The sequence below is a fragment of the Rana temporaria genome, chromosome 3, assembly GCF_905171775.1.
Source record: "Rana temporaria chromosome 3, aRanTem1.1, whole genome shotgun sequence".
NCBI classification, from domain to species: domain Eukaryota; kingdom Metazoa; phylum Chordata; class Amphibia; order Anura; family Ranidae; genus Rana; species Rana temporaria.
In genome coordinates, this window is record NC_053491.1 from 376,586,730 (window position 1) to 376,602,475 (window position 15,746).

The following is a 15,746-nucleotide window of genomic DNA, read 5'->3' on the forward strand; positions in this document are numbered from 1 at the left end:
CGGGGGACTCCATGCCACTGCCGCCCCTTGGAGCCCTGCCGGCCCAAGGCCTGGCCTCAGTGGCCTTGTGGGGAATCCGGGCCTGGCTCTTAGGTGTAGTTGCATGCTTTAAATAGTATATTAAAATACATGAAAAAGGAAGAGTTAATTTGCTACTGTATGCGTGTAGATGGATGTATGCATGCATAGCAAACTTGATCCGTGAACCTATCCAACAGATGGTACACTGATGTCCAATGCCTACGGTATGGTCCTAGTTAGCCGTGTTCATTGAACAGCCAAAAAAATGCTGCTTTAGTATTTTACTTTTTATTAAAGCAACCAACAGGTCCAATTTACCTTTGATTTCATGCTCTCATAGTGAAAATGGTATTTATCAGTGGGATCTCCACCCCTTCACACCTAATAGTACAAATGTAAATGCCTAAGCACAATTTTGCAACTTTGACATGTGTTAGTAAAACTGTACATGTCATCACAACTACTTTGTATATCCAGGTGGATTATACCTTGTTTTTTTCAGGACACATTGGGCTTTCTTTTGGTGGTAAATGTTACGCATATCACCTGATTTTTTTTATTATCCAATGAAAACTGGCCCAAAATATATATTTTTTTTTCAAATTTAGCTGAATATTTCTTGCTATTCTCATAATTTACCACCATAAAACAAATTTTCTGCTCCTGGCGATTGCAGTGATACCACATATGTGTATGTTAGGTGTTGTTCATACCTGTAGTTCAGCCCAGAAATAATGGTGCGCATTTTGCTTTTTTTATTCTGCCTAAAACACACTGGCCCAGATTCAAGTAGCAATTGCGCCTGTGTAACCATAGGTTACACAGCGCAATTGCTTACTTGCTCCGGCGTTACGAATGCTCCTGATTCAGGAACATCGTAACGCCGACTGCAGCCTAAAATCTGCGTGGCATAAGGCTCTTATGCCACGCATATTTTAGGCTGCATTCTTGCGATGCCCGCTAGGGGGCGCTCCCATTGTGCTCAGTGTATAGTATGCAAATTGCATACTAACACCGATTCACAATGTTGCGCGAGCCCTGCGTACGCAAGTTACGTAGTTTCCGTACGGCGTGTTTAGCGTAGTAATAGGGGCAGCCAATGCTAAAGGATACCCGTCGTTCCCGCGTCGCGATATATTTGAATGTTACGTCGTTTGCGTAAGTGATTCGTGAATGGCGCTGGATGCCATACACGTTCACTCTGAAGCAAATGACGTCCTTGCGACATCATTTGCCGCAATGCACGTCGGGAAAGTTTCCCGACGGAGCATGCGCTCTACGCTCGGCGCGGGAGCGCGCCTAATTTAAATGATTCCCGCCCCCTACGGGATCATTTAAATTGCGTGCTCTAGCGCCGGGCAATTTTGCCGGCGCGCCCTCGCAATTTACGGAGCTACTGCTCCGTGAATCGAGGGCAGCGGAGCAAATTTGCGGGGGCGCAGGGCAAAATCGTTGCCCTGCGCCTCCGCAAAAAAAGCGCAATTCTCTTTGAATCCGGGCCACTGATACTAATGATAAAAAAAAAGGATTCTACCCAAAATATGTCGACCTTGACCTTTGACCTCGACCTTGACCCTAACACTAATCCTGGCAAACCTTGATCTTGTTATTTTTTTCTTTATTTTTTTATCATTTATTTTTACTTTTTAAATATTTTTTGTTATACACTTTGGTTTGTTTACATTTTTCTTCCTGCAAGAAGAGGAAGATACACCTATATTCATTCAGAAGAGGAAGTAAACACAGGGGTGGGCTCACACTGTGATAGACAATCAGAGGCTATCACAGTGATCAGGTGACCCTGAACCGAAATCCCTGGGTCCCGATTGTTAGTACGAGACCCGTGGCTCTCAGCGAGAGCCCGCTTTCTGCTGGGAGCATGCTGTGCGGCGTGCTCCCAGCACAAAGGGAGATACGCATATATACGACCCCATGGAAAAAAAAGGCCACTTCCGTGAAGCCGCATATATGTGTGCAGTCGGCGGGAAGGGGTTAATGAACACCAGTGTATGGATTCTTGTAGGCTGGCTGGTCAGTGATCTTTATACCAGCTATTATATGAGCCATGCATATTACTCTAATGCCCTGTACACACGATCGGTCAATCCGATGAAAACGGTCTGATGGATTTTTCCATCAGTTAACTGATGAAGCTGACTGATGATCAGTCGTGCCTACACACCATCAGTTAAAAAAACGATCGTGTCAGAACGCGGTGACGTAAAACACAACGACGTGCTGAAAAAAATGAAGTTCAATGCTTCCAAGCATGCGTCGACTTGATTCTGAGCATGCGTGGATTTTTAACCGATGGACGTGCCTACAAACGATCTTTCTTTTTCTATCGGTTAGGTATCCATCGGTTAATTTTAAAACAAGTTTCACATTTTTTAACCGATGGATAAATAACTGATGGGGCCCACACACGATCGGTTTGGTCTGATGAATACGGTCCATCAGACCGTTCTCATCGGATTGACCGATCGTGTGTACGCGGCATAACATTCACACATTGCATGCATTGGTTCATTCTGAATGGCACCCAATTCACCTTGCTGACATGCCTGGCAGCTAACTACTAGAAATGCTGCATGTATCGCTTTTGTTGAATGAGCTGCCTTAAAGTGGTTGTAAACATCAGACACGAAAAATGAACAAAGCATACCCCTCTATAGTATGTACGTATCTCAATCCAGAACTAGCGGCGGCCGGTGCTCAATATTTTGGTTGCGGGCGACAGACAAACCTGCCCCTCTCACTCGCACTACCGCTGGTTCCCAAATTTTCCAACAACAAAATCTGTTCTCGTAAATTCCGATTGTGTGTAGCCAATTCCGACGCACAAAATTCCACTCATGCTCTGAATCAAGTACGAAACAGAAGCCCTCGGTCTGGTAAAACTAGCGTTCGTAATGGAGCACATTCGTCACGCTGTAACGGACTGAAAAGCACGAGGCTGAAAAGCACGAATCGTCTCTCACCAAACTTCTATTAACACGACTGGTATTGAACTTCCCTTTAATAGTGCCCTCGTACGTGATGTACGTGACCGCGTTCTTGGCGTTCGGAATTTACGATAAAATTTGTGCGACCGTGTGTGCAAGACAGTTTTGAGCCAATGTCCGTCTGAAAAAAATCCACGGTTTTGTTGTTGGAATGTCCGATCGTCTGTACGCAGCATTAAAGTGATACTAAACTCTAAAATCAGTCTGTATATGCAGTAAAGCATGCTTGTTATACTCACTGTGAAATCAAAGTTGTGTAAAAAGGCTGCTTGATCCTGTTTTCTCTGATCCTCCTCTTCTTCCACAGCCCCCAATTAATCTCCTGATAGTACAGAGCATTGGGGGCACTCTGCACATTCTCAATTTGGTGTGTATTGCTAGAGAGTTTTTTTTTCCTGGGAGGGTGCATGTGATCAGCACAGGGCCAATCAGCATTGTCCAGACAGAGGGTCAGGGGTCCCACTGCCTCATAGGACCAGCAGAGGAGAATGAAAATTCCTCCGACAAGCTTTAACCAGGCACTTATAGAAGTCACAATAGAGGTTGAGATGAAGACAATGTTGATTGGCCCTGTGCTGATCACATGCACCCTCCCAGAAAAAAAAAACTCTCTAGCAATACACACCATATACTGCTGATAAAAAAAGATATTTAGCTGTTTATATTTACTAAAATACTGTTATTGCATTTCCATGTCGTGTGTACTGTGGGAGACCAGATATAGTGGATGAACTAAGTATGCCTGTGTGAATGAGGCCTTATAAGGCAGTAAATCTTACATTCAGCAAACATTCTGTGCAGGTGAATCTTCCATGGTCATTGATCGTCCACCAAAGAATGTGTGGTGAAAGTCACATCACTGCTTTATAAGCAGACCCCTAATTGTTTTAAGTAGGGTTGTCCAGATACCGATACCAGTATCGGTATCGGGACCGATACCGAGTATTTGCGCTAGTACTCGTACTCGCGCAAATACTCCCGATACCAAAATAGAATACTTTTTTTTTTTTTTTGTGACATCGAACACAAATTGGATGGCACCATTGGATGGCACTGATAGGTGGCACTGGCATTGATTGAATTGCACTCATAAATGGATGGCACTGATAGGTGGCACTGGCATTGATTGGGTGGCACTTATGAGATGCACTAATAAGCTGCCTCCCTGCACTGATGCACTAATGGGCACTGATCTGCACTGATAGGTGGCACTGGCTAGCTGCACTTTTGGGCACTGGCACCGATGAGCTGCACTGACAGTGATCACTACTTCAATGATATGTAGTTTTCCAGTACCGTATGCTAAAAAACAGCCCCACACCATGATGTACCAGTTCTTCATAATTCTAAAGAAAATATCTTTGGTCTGTATTGTGATTTGAAAACGGTCACATGACATTAAAAAAAAGTATCGGTATTCGGTATCGGCGACTACTTGAAAAAAAGTATCGGTACTTGTACTCGGTCCTAAAAAAGTGGTATCGGGACAACCCTAGTTTTAAGCATAGTGACTGTCCTGCTCCTTTTAGCTTGTTCCGCTTTGAGCAACTCCTATGTATCTGCAGGATTACGTATATTTTAGTAATCCGGCAATATGTCATTGTTGATTCTGCTAATCTTAGCCAGTTTTGAACTTTTGCTTTGTCAATATTTGATCCTCTGATGTTTAGAAATGGAATCATATTGAAGATGCCTCTCTTTTTTTTATGTCCATAGGTTGGTGGATGATAGATGTGTGGTTAACCCAGAGGCTGGAGACCTGGCCAATCCACCCAAAAAATTCAGAGGTAAGGTTCATGGCAATTGTTCTTTTTTCTAAGCTTAATGTTCTTGTAAGGGCGGGCTACTTAGTCATACTTAGTAACCCCCTTCTGCAACAGTTAGGAAGGTTTGTGCCCGATTGTATCCAGGTGACCCTATGTTCACCAAAGTTGCCAATCAAGAAGAAAAATGTGGCTGTAGTAGAGGTTGAGATGAAGAATGGCCAATGTCAAGCAAGGTGATGAGATGCTATGTCAGGTGAGAGCGCATACCTGTAGTTGGTAGTCAAGCCTCCGGTCAGTGCTAGTAGAACCACCAGCCGGTCGTTTGAATAAAAATGGACAATAGAAATTGGGGTTGAGGGTTATTTCAAAGGTCAAACCAGCTATAGTTCACTCAATCAAGATGCATGATGGTAAAAAAAAACTTCAGTTTGCAGCCCCCCCCCCAAACCCCCCCCCCCCCCACCACCAATACTTACCTGAGCCCCATCACGATCCAGCGATGTACATGAGAGTGGCTGCTCTGCCGTGTCTCTGCCTTCTGATTAAGAGACAGCAGCAGGATCCATTGGCTCTGTCAATCACAGCCAATGAGGAGGGAGCAGGGAACACCCAGAGCAGGGCTTGGGAGTGAGCGAAAAGCATAAGTGACACGTAGCAAGCAGCTTGCTATGGGGGCACTCAGAGAATAGGAGGGACCAAGGGCGCTGGCGGGGGACCTGAGAAGAGGAGGGTCTGGGCTGCTCTAGAAAACCACTGCACAGAGCAGGTAAGTATAACATGTTTGTTATTTAAAAAAAAAAAACTTTTAATATCACTTCAACCACTTGAGCCCATTTGATACGGCACTGATAATTGCGTGATTGTGCGACGATGTACCCAAATAAAATGTATTTCCTTTTTTTCCCACAAATAGAGCTTTCCTTTGGTGGTATTTGATAACCTCTGCGTATTTTATTTTTTTCACTATAAACAAAATAAGACAGACAATTTTGAAAAAAAAAGCGATATTTTTTACTTTCTGCTAAAAAACATACCGAATAAAAAAAAAATGAATTTCTTCATAAATTTAGGCCAATATGTATTCTGCTACATATTTTTGGTAAAAAAAAACAGTAGGTGTATATTGATTCGTTTGCGCAAAAGTTATAGCGTACAAAATAGGGGAAGGATTTATGGTATTTGTATTTTTTTTTACTAGTAATGGCGGTTTTTAATGGGACTGCGCCATTGCGGCGGACAGATCAGACACCTAGCTGACATTTTGGACACTTTTTTCGGAACCAGTGACATTATTATAGTGATCAGTGCTAAAAATATGCACTGACATTGTACTAATGACACTGGCAGGTAAGGGGTTAACATCAGGGGCAATCAAAGTGTGTTTCTAACTGTGTGGGGGGATGGGCTTCCTGGGACAACACACAGATTCATCTTCCTGCATAGCAGGAAGACAAGATCCTGTGTCATCCCCTGACAGAACAGAGATCTGCCTTGTCTCCCCTGCTGGTCAATCAGCATGCCCCCAGAACCTTGTGCACGAACCGATGTACACCTAAGGCAATTTGCGCAGCCGAGCCAACCTGCCGCAGTATAACTGTGACGGCTGGTCGGCAAGAAGTTAAAGATGCAATTTGGGTTTAGCTCTAAAGCCACTCAAGGGTATGGTGTTAAGTGCCAACTGTTGGAATCATTATTACGCATAGATTTTCCAGCCTAGTTACTGAGAACAGAATCAGATATATAAAAATTCATACTGCTTCTTCCTATTGGATTAGCCATAGGAGCCATAGCAGGAGTTGCCAGAATTCTCTAGGACAACTAGATATTTAAAGTGATACTAAACACACACTGTTTAATAGATATTGTCCCTTCTATTTCTGTTTGTGGATTATGGCCCTGTAATTGTATTAATTAAAGACAAAAAAAAAACACATCTAAGTACAGTACCTTTTTCCTAATTGATATAAAGCTGTCACATGACCCAGATTTTTCCCAGCTTGTCTGCAGGGAAACAAATACAGGAGGAGCTTCTAGTCTTCTGCTGCTGGTCACATGTTCAAAATAATAACATGTTCGAAAAGTGCCCGCGCATGCGCAGAACGGAGGGGCACTCCAGTTGATTTTCCGATCAGCTGGCGTGACGTCACCATGGCGCATGCGCACATGGTAGGAGGCTTTTTTCCAATAGGAGATACCATTTGACTGGCACAATTGAATGTTATGCAAAAGAGCGGAGGGACACCATTGTTGTCAGATTGAGCCTGGCTGTTGCAGGGTGGGTTGTGGGTGTGTTGAAGGTCGGGTTTTGTCTGTTTTGCAACCCGCCCTTAGACGCAGACAAAACCCGCCATTCAACACACCTGGACCTTGAGCAAACTGTAAACCCGCGCCGTAACAGCAAGCACAATATGACAAATACGGTGTCCCTCTGCTATTTACATAGCATTCAATTGTGTCCGTCAAATGGTATCCCCCATCGAAAAAAGCCTCCTACGATGTGCGCATGCACTATGGTGACTGTAGTGCCCTTCCGTTCTGCGCATGCACGGGTACTTTTCAACAGAGGGCACAAATCGACAGAACACCAGCATACAAATGTGCCTAAGGCCCCATACACACCATAGAATCTATCCGCAGATAAATCCCATCAAATGGGTTTCTGCGGATAGATCCTATGGTGTGTACACGCCAACGGATATTTATCCGCAGAGAAATCTCCCCTGGGATGGATTTCCAGCAGATGGATATTTGCTGACATGCACAACAAATCCATCTGCTGGAATCCATTCCAACGGATGGATCCGCTCGTCTGTACAGACTTACCGGATCCATCCGTCTAAAGGGATTCCCCGCACGCGTCGTAATGATTTGACGCATGCGTGGAATTCCTTATATGACAGCGTCGCGCCCGTCGCCGCGTCATAATAGCGGCGACGGCGCGACACGTCATCGGCAGAGGATTTCAGCGCGGATTTCAATGCGATGGTGTGTACACGCCATCGCATAGAAATCCTCTGAAATCCTCGAGAGGATTTATCCGCGGATACGGTCCGCTGGACCGTATCTGCGGATAAATCCTCTCGTGTGTATGGGGCCTGAGAGGAGAGCGAGGGAAAGGATCACAGAGGGGATCTCTGCAGCAGCAGGAAAAGGAATTTATGTTACACTGGGATTGTTTTGATTGGTCAAAGGACAAGCCAGACTGTCTCAAAGTAGGAGCAAAATCTTATCCTGTTCCTTCAAGTCTGATGAAACCAAGGTTGAACTTTTTGGCCATAATACCAAAAGATATGTTTGATGCAAAAACAACACTGCACATCACCAAAAGAACACCATACCCACCGTGAAGCATGGTGGTGGCAGCATCATGCTTTGGGGCTGTTTTTCTTCAAAAAAATTATGAACAGTTCTAAATACCAGTCAATATTGGCACAAAACCTTCAGGCTACTACTAGAAAGCTGAACATGAAGAGGAACTTCACCTTTCAGCAACGACTCAAAGCATACATCCAAAACACCATAGGAATGGCTTAACCAGAAGAAGATTAAAGATTTGGAATGGCCCAGACAGAGCCAAGACCTGAATCGGAAAATCTGTGGGGTGATCTGAAGAGGACTGTGCACAGGAAATGTCCTCGCAGTCTGACAGATTTGGAGTGTTTTTGCAAAAAAGAGTGGGCAAATATTGCCATGTCAATGTGTGCCATGCTGATAGACTTATACCCAGAAAGACTGAGTGCTGTAATAAAATCAAAAGGTGCTTCAACAAAGTATTAGTTTAAGGTTGTGCACACTTGTGCAACCATATTATTACATTTTTTTATTTTTACTTCCCTCCACCTAAAAGACTTCAGTTTGTTGTTCAACTGAGTTGTACAGTTTATAGGTCACATTAAAGGTGGAAAAAGTTCTGAAATTATTTATCTTTGTCTCGATTTTTTACATCATAGAAAGATGAAATTTTAACAGGGATGTGTAGACTTTTTATATCCACTGTATATATATCTTTCTCTTATGATCCATGGACGGACACAGCCTTCTCCGGACATAACCCTCCTCCCTGCAGCATGCAGCCTCAGTTTCTTTCTGCCTAGCAAGGAGAAGGACGTATGGCTCCCTTTGGGCCCAGCGCCCCCGGGGGAAATTTTTTATTTTATTTTTTCTTGAAAGAATCTTCTGTTGGCTAAAAGACAGGCTGGATATATAGATCCTTGTAGTCTTCTAAGTCCAGCCAGTGAGCATGAACACACCTTTGCAAAGAGGCTGGGTCTGCCACGACATACCTCATGACTTCTGGGGTGGCCGGTGAGCTTTCCGCTTCGAGGTCCACATATGACTGGGCTGTGGTGTTGTCTTACTCACAGTGAACCGGGCTGAAAGCTACCTCCAAAGTGGCTGTATGCCTGTCAGGAATGCGTCAGTGAGTCCTCACGTGGATGGGTACAGTCCCTCCCGCTTAGGTGGGTTGGTACAGCTGAGCATTCCTGGGGTTCGGGGGTCCTCCTATCCTCCCTTCCCTGCTCCTTTTCCCTCTGCTGCATTACTATTGCTGCTGTCGGGGACTGTGGTGCATCTGGCCTGCATTTTTATTGCTGGGGATCTTTTTTAAAAGAAGAGTTTTTACCACTGTTCAGCCTCATTAGGCTTTCCCTGTACCCTTCAGTCTGCAGTGAGCGTGTTGGCATCCCGCAAATGGTTGTCTCCCCATTTTTGCATGCGAGTTCTGGGCCTCATGGTAGCCTTGTTTGAGGCAGTACCGTATGCCCAGTTCCACACTCGAGTATTGCAGAAGGAGATCCTGTCCAAATGGAACAAATCTCCATTGTCTCTGGATCGCCAGATTCAGGTCAGCCGCCTGATCAGGGTCTCTCTGAATTGGTGGCTGAGATCCCCGGCTCTTCGGTCTGGGAAGTCATTTCTTCCCTTCCTGTGGACAGTGATTATGACGAACGCCAGCCTCATGGGCTGGGGGGCATCTGGGGGGTCCAGTCGGCCCAGGGTCGCTGGACTTTACAGAAATCCCGTCTGCCAATCAATGTCCTGGAACTTTGGGCGATCAGACTATGCCTCTCCTCGTGGTCGAGGAGGTTGCAAGGTCGCCATGGCGGTGGCTTATGTCAACCATCAGGGGGGAACTCAGAGCTCGGCTGCAGCGTCCTGAGTCGCCAGATGCTGGACCAGGGAGAATGGTCATTGCATCCGGAGGTGTTTCAACTCCTTTGCAGGGGGTGGGGCACACCGGACATGGATCTCCTGGCCTCTGGTCTCAACCGCAAGGTGTCAAGGTTCGTGGCCAGGTCCAGAGATCCCTGGGCGGACGCGTCAGATGCGTTGGTAGCCCGTGGGGTCAGTATAGGCTAATTTATGCCTTTCCCCCGCTGAAGTTACTTCCTCGGCTGCTCCGCAGAGTGGAGGCCGAGGGGATCCTGATGATTCTAATTGCTCCAGATTGGCCCCAATCTCGTGCGCCTGGTGGCGGATGCGCCCTGGTGACTGCCAATGTGGGAGGACCTTCTGTCTCAAGGTCTCATACCCCATCCTGCTTTACAGTCGCTGGCTTTAATGGCATGGCTATTGAAAGCCAGGTTCTAAGGGACCAAGGTTTTTCAGACTCGGTCATCTCAACCATGTTGAGGGCATGGAAGTCTTCTTCCAGGAAGACCTACCATCGCACCTGGAAGGCCTACATCTCTTTGTGTGAAGATATGAGTTGGCATCCACGGACATATTCGGTGTTCAGGATCCTGCTGTTTTTACAGCTTGGAGTGGATCAGAAACTTGCCTTAAGCACCATTAAGAGACAGATTTTAGCCTTGGCTGTGTTCTTTCAGCGGCCTTTGGCGGCCCATTCTCTGGTGGGTACCTTTGTGCAGGGGGTGCGTCATATACTTCCCCCTCTTAGACCACCTATTCCCCCTTGGGATTTGAATCTGGTGCTCTCGGTTCTTCAGAAACCTCCCTTTGAAGACATCAGAGAGATTCCTCTCTTGACACTATCTCAGAAGGTGGCCTTTTTGGTGGCCATTACTTCTGTCAGACGGGTTTCTGAGTTGGCGGCCTTGTCCTGCAAGTCGCCATACTTGGTCCTCCATAAGGATAAGGCGGTGTTGCGTCCGCAAGGTGGTTTCTTCCGAAGGTGGTTTCCTCTTTTCACCTTTACGAGGACATTGTACTTCCATGCTTGTGTCCTCGGCCGGCCCATTCTGGCTTCATTCCTTAGACGTGGTACGCACTCTGCGAGTGTACCTGTGTACCTGTCTGCTTCAGCTCCGTTTTGGAGGTCTAATTCACTTTTTGTAATGGAAAAAAATCTGCACAAGAGCAGCTGCCTCCTTATTTACTTGTGTCGGTGCGATTTTTGATTGCCATCGACCACCATTTTTGTGATTAGCGCAATTTTTTCTGTTATTATAATTCACTTTTTGTGTCGATATCCGGTCCACAAAAGGGCCTGGTGGTCTCGTCGGCTACAATTTCTTGGTGGATCAGGCAGACCCTCATACAGGCCTATGCTCGCTCCCCTTTCCGGTCACGGCACATTCGACCAGGGCAATTGGTTCTTCCTGGGCTTTTGGACATCAAGCATCTGTCTCACAGGTGTGCAAGGCGGCGAATTTACAAGGTTGATGTGAGTGCATCTTCTGATGCTTCCTTCAGCCGCAAGGTTTTGCAGGCGGCTGTTTAAAGTTACAACTCCTCCATTGAGCTTTGCTTGTTTGGGGTGAAGTTGTGTGTTTTTTTACTGATACTGTTCTCTCCCCTTGTTTTTGACACTGTTTGGGGACATCCCACTTGTCAAGACTTGAGAAGGCTGTGTCCGTCCATGGACGATAAGAGAAAATAGGATTTTTTGTACTCACCGTAAAATCCTTTTCTCTGTCGTCCATGGATGGACACAGCCCCCACCCCTCCTTTTTAGGTTTGTACTGCTTGTTATGAACAGAGGCTGCATGCTGCAGGGAGGAGGGTTATGTCCGGAGGGTAATAATAAAACGGGGTGATGAGCGCACTTTCTAACACAACTATTATCTGTGATAAATAATAATCACTGTTAATGTCCGGAGGGTCCGCCCCCTGGGTGGGGGCTGTTCAACTCTGTTAAAACAACATGTATTTGAATATCTAACATGTTTCTGCCTAGTCCTCTCCTGTAAACAGGAACATAACCCACCTGCCGAGACTTGAGAGCGCTGTGTCCGCCCATGGACGACAGAGAAAAGGATTTCACGGCGAGTACAAAAAATCCTATTTTTAAGGCTCCCTTAAATATTGTAGGCTTAAAACTTGCTTACAATATTCTGTGTGCATGAACCAATTAAGAATCCAGAGTGGGCAAAATATATGTTCTTCAAAAAAATATGTATTTGCAGAAAATAAAATCTGACAGCGGGACAATGTTTGGAGAAGATTTCATTGTTTTTAATTGCCATGGAAATGAGAAGAACTTTACATACACATTGACCGGTTTTGTTGGTTTTGAATTTCTTAACAACACATACCTGTCAGACCCCATTCAGTGAGAATGTGACATTAAATGCAAACATAGGATTCCTTCTCCAGTCAGACTTCTCTCCCTCACTGACTGCGGTTGCTGACTCCGCAGGATCTGTTCTTCCCTGGTGTACTATATTCACATGGAAAAGGTCACAAGCATGCCGCATCCTTTTTTATTGTCTTCAAAAGGGCTGTATTCAAAGAGAAAAAATAAATGTTAAAAATAACAAATACTGTAAATAAATACAATTAAATAATATTAATAGTTACCACTTACATAAATATAAGTGCAAAGTAAGATCCTCAGTCTATAGTGTCTAATGGAGTCTAAGGCCTTGTTCACACGGGGCATACACTGCGTACAGGGATGCACAGGTGTTCCGTGCATCTCTCTCCAGACAGTCTGCACAGTATGAGGTTGTTGAAAATTGGTTTTGCAGCTTTAAATAGCTGTTCCTGCAGGTTTCCATTTCAAATCACGTCTTTTATTACGATTGTTTATTTGACTGTCATATGTGGTTGGAAAGTTTAAAGCGGAGCTCCACCCTAAAGTGGAACTTCCGCTCATCGGATTCCCCCCCCCTCCGGTGCCACAATTGGCACCTTTCGAAAGGAAGGGGGGACAGGATACCTCTTTGACAGGTATCCTTTCCCACTTCCGAGACTCTGGTCGCCGCGGGGCTCCCTCCTCCTCCTCCCCTGGTCGCCGGGCTAATAGGAGAGAGGAGCGGGGCCTCGTGCATTCGCAGTAGGGTTCCCGGCGTGAAGCCAAAAGGCTACACTGCCGGGTTCCCTTCCCCGCAATGGCGACGGCAGCACCCAGACCTTCGCTTAAAAACAAAGTTCATGTCAAAAAAGTAGAGCTTCCCCAAACTAAAATGTTCTCTGATATTGAAATTCGCCACTGTGAAAAATTACGCTATAGTGGATAAAGAGTGCCTGGCTATTACTACGCCATTTTCTCTTTGGCAGAAAGTTTAATTTGGTGTCCGACCATGTCCCACTGACCTGGATAAAACGGAACAGACACGTGAATGCAAAACTAACCAGAACCATCTGGCCCTCGAAGAGTTCACATTCACGGTGAAACCCCGGCTCGGGAAGCAACATTAGAATGCTGATACCCTCTCCAAGTGTCCCACATTGCCTTTGACATCTCCGCGTCGAGGCAAAGCGGGGATACAGGTGAAACTCGAAAAATGTGAATATCGTGCAAAAGTTCATTTATTTTACTAATGCAACCTAAAAGGTGAAATTAATATATGAGATAGACTCATTACATGCAAAGCAAGATAGTTCAAGCCGTAATTTGTCATAATTGTGATGATTATGGCTTACAGCTCATGAAAAACCCAAATCCACAATCTCAGAAAATTTGAATACTGTGAAAAGGTGCAATATTGTAGGCTCAAAGTGTCCCACTCTAATCAGCTAATTAAGCCATAACACCTGCAAAGGGTTCCTAAGCCTTTAAATGGTCTCTCAGTAGGAATCACAATCATGAGAAAGACTGCTAACCTGACAGTTGTGCAGAAAACCATCATTGACACCCTACATAAGGAGGGAAAGCCTCAAAAGGTAATTGCAAAAGAAGTTGGATGTTCCCAAAGTGCTGTATCAAAGCACATTAATAGAACATTATGTGGAAGGGAAAAGTGTGGAAGAAAAATGTGCACAAGCAGCAGGGATGATGGCAGCCTGGAGAGGATTGTCAGGAAAAGGCCATTCAAAAGTGTTGGGGACTTTCACAAGGAGTGGAATCATCACAATTATGACAAATCGTGGCTTGAACTATCTTGCTTTGCATGTAATGAATCTATCTCATATATTAGTTTCACCTTTTAAAGCGGATGTGCCACGGTAAAATAATATTAAAAGCCAGCAGCTACAAATACTGCAGCTGCTGACTTTTAATATGAGGACACTTACCTGTCCTGGAGTCCAGCGCTGATCGCAGCAGAGCACGAGCGATCGCTCGTCTCTCTGCTGCTCCCCCCGCCATCCACGCTGAGGGAACCAGGAAGTGAAGCGCTGCGGCTTCACTGCCCGGTTCCCTACGGCGCATGCGCGAGTCGCGCCGCGCCAGCCGATTGGCTCCCGCTGTGTGCTGGGAGCCGAGTGTTCCCAGCACACAACGGGGGGGGAGACGGGATGTGACGGAATGCCCGTCTTTTGCCCGTGAATGCCGGGCCGGAAGTGGGTGCAAATACCTGTCTTTAGACAGGTATCTGCACCCCCCTCCCCCCTGAAAGGTGTCAAATGTGACACCGGAGGGGGGGAGGGTTCCGATCAGCGGGACTCCACTTTAGGGTGGAGAACCTCTTTAACTTGCATTAGTGAAATAAATGAACTTTTGCACGATATTCTAATTTTTTGAGTATCACCTGTATCTACAGGACATCAGGGATGAGTCCTGGAAGGCAGGTGTGTTTCCTGTTTTTCAATTGTAGTCCCTTCATGGAGGACAATTTTGAATGCAGTTTTGGAGTACTTAGGGGTTTTCAGCCATAAGGGGTAGGGGTTTGGCTGCAAAAGGGTTAAAAGCTGACTAACCCAGTTAACCCCCCTGACGGTAAACCCGAGCGTGACTCGGGGTTGGTTTTTCATGTTAGGATCGGTAAACCCGAGTCACGCTCGGGCTGGACGGGCTTACCTTTCGCTGGATCCACAGGCTTGGTTTACTTACCTTGTCCCTGGATCCAGCGATGCCACCCGCTGTGTGAGCGAGCGGGTCCTCCTCGCTCGATTCACAGTCCCCGTGTGACGCCGATCTCCGTTCCCTGCGACGTTACGACGCACGGGGACGGAGAACGGCGCCAAATTCAAAAAAGTAAACAAACACTTTACATACAGTATACTGTAATCTTATAGATTACAGTACTGTATGTAAAAAATACACACCCCCCTTGTCCCTAGTGGTCTGCCCAGTGCCCTGCATGTACTTTTATATAATAAAAAATGTAATTTCTGCCTAAAAACTGTAGATTGTCCAAAAGTGTCCCTTTATGTCAAAAATGGTTTTAGATCAGCTAGAAAACAGCGATAATAAATTATAATCACTTGCAGAAATGTGCGATAGCGATTTGCGGGGAAATTCGTCATAAAAAAAATAAAATAATGACAGCGACAATTCTGCAACTGCAAATTTCAGTGATTTTGAGTTGATTACATTATTGAATAATTTTTATTATAATTATATTATTGTGTCAAGTGAAATACTTGCGCTGTAAAATAAGTGGGGGACAGATAATGGAATAGGGTAGAGTACTACACAGTGACTAATGAAAATAATATTGACTAACATAAAATTAACAATGAATCACAAAACAACGGTTCTCAATAAAAGTCCGGTATTCTGAAGAAAGTCCAAAATCTGGCACAGTTCTGCCGTGTATGGGTGTGTTTCATCAAAAGTCAATCTCCAACAGTGCAAGTGTTGTATAAAAAATAATACACAAAA

The 15,746-nt window shown here is 45.3% G+C and overlaps 1 protein-coding gene across 6 annotated transcripts in view; it reads left to right on the top strand.

Moving 5' to 3' along the window:
* The window catches only part of ITPR2 (inositol 1,4,5-trisphosphate receptor type 2), a 499,601-nt gene that overhangs the window by 70,511 nt on the left and 413,344 nt on the right, over window positions 1-15,746 (top strand). For all 6 annotated transcript variants that reach the window (XM_040345602.1, XM_040345605.1, XM_040345603.1 and 3 more), the window contains exon 2: window positions 4,743-4,813. In XM_040345602.1, the coding sequence (XP_040201536.1) occupies window positions 4,743-4,813 (71 nt within the window). The remainder of the gene's footprint in view (window positions 1-4,742; window positions 4,814-15,746) is intronic.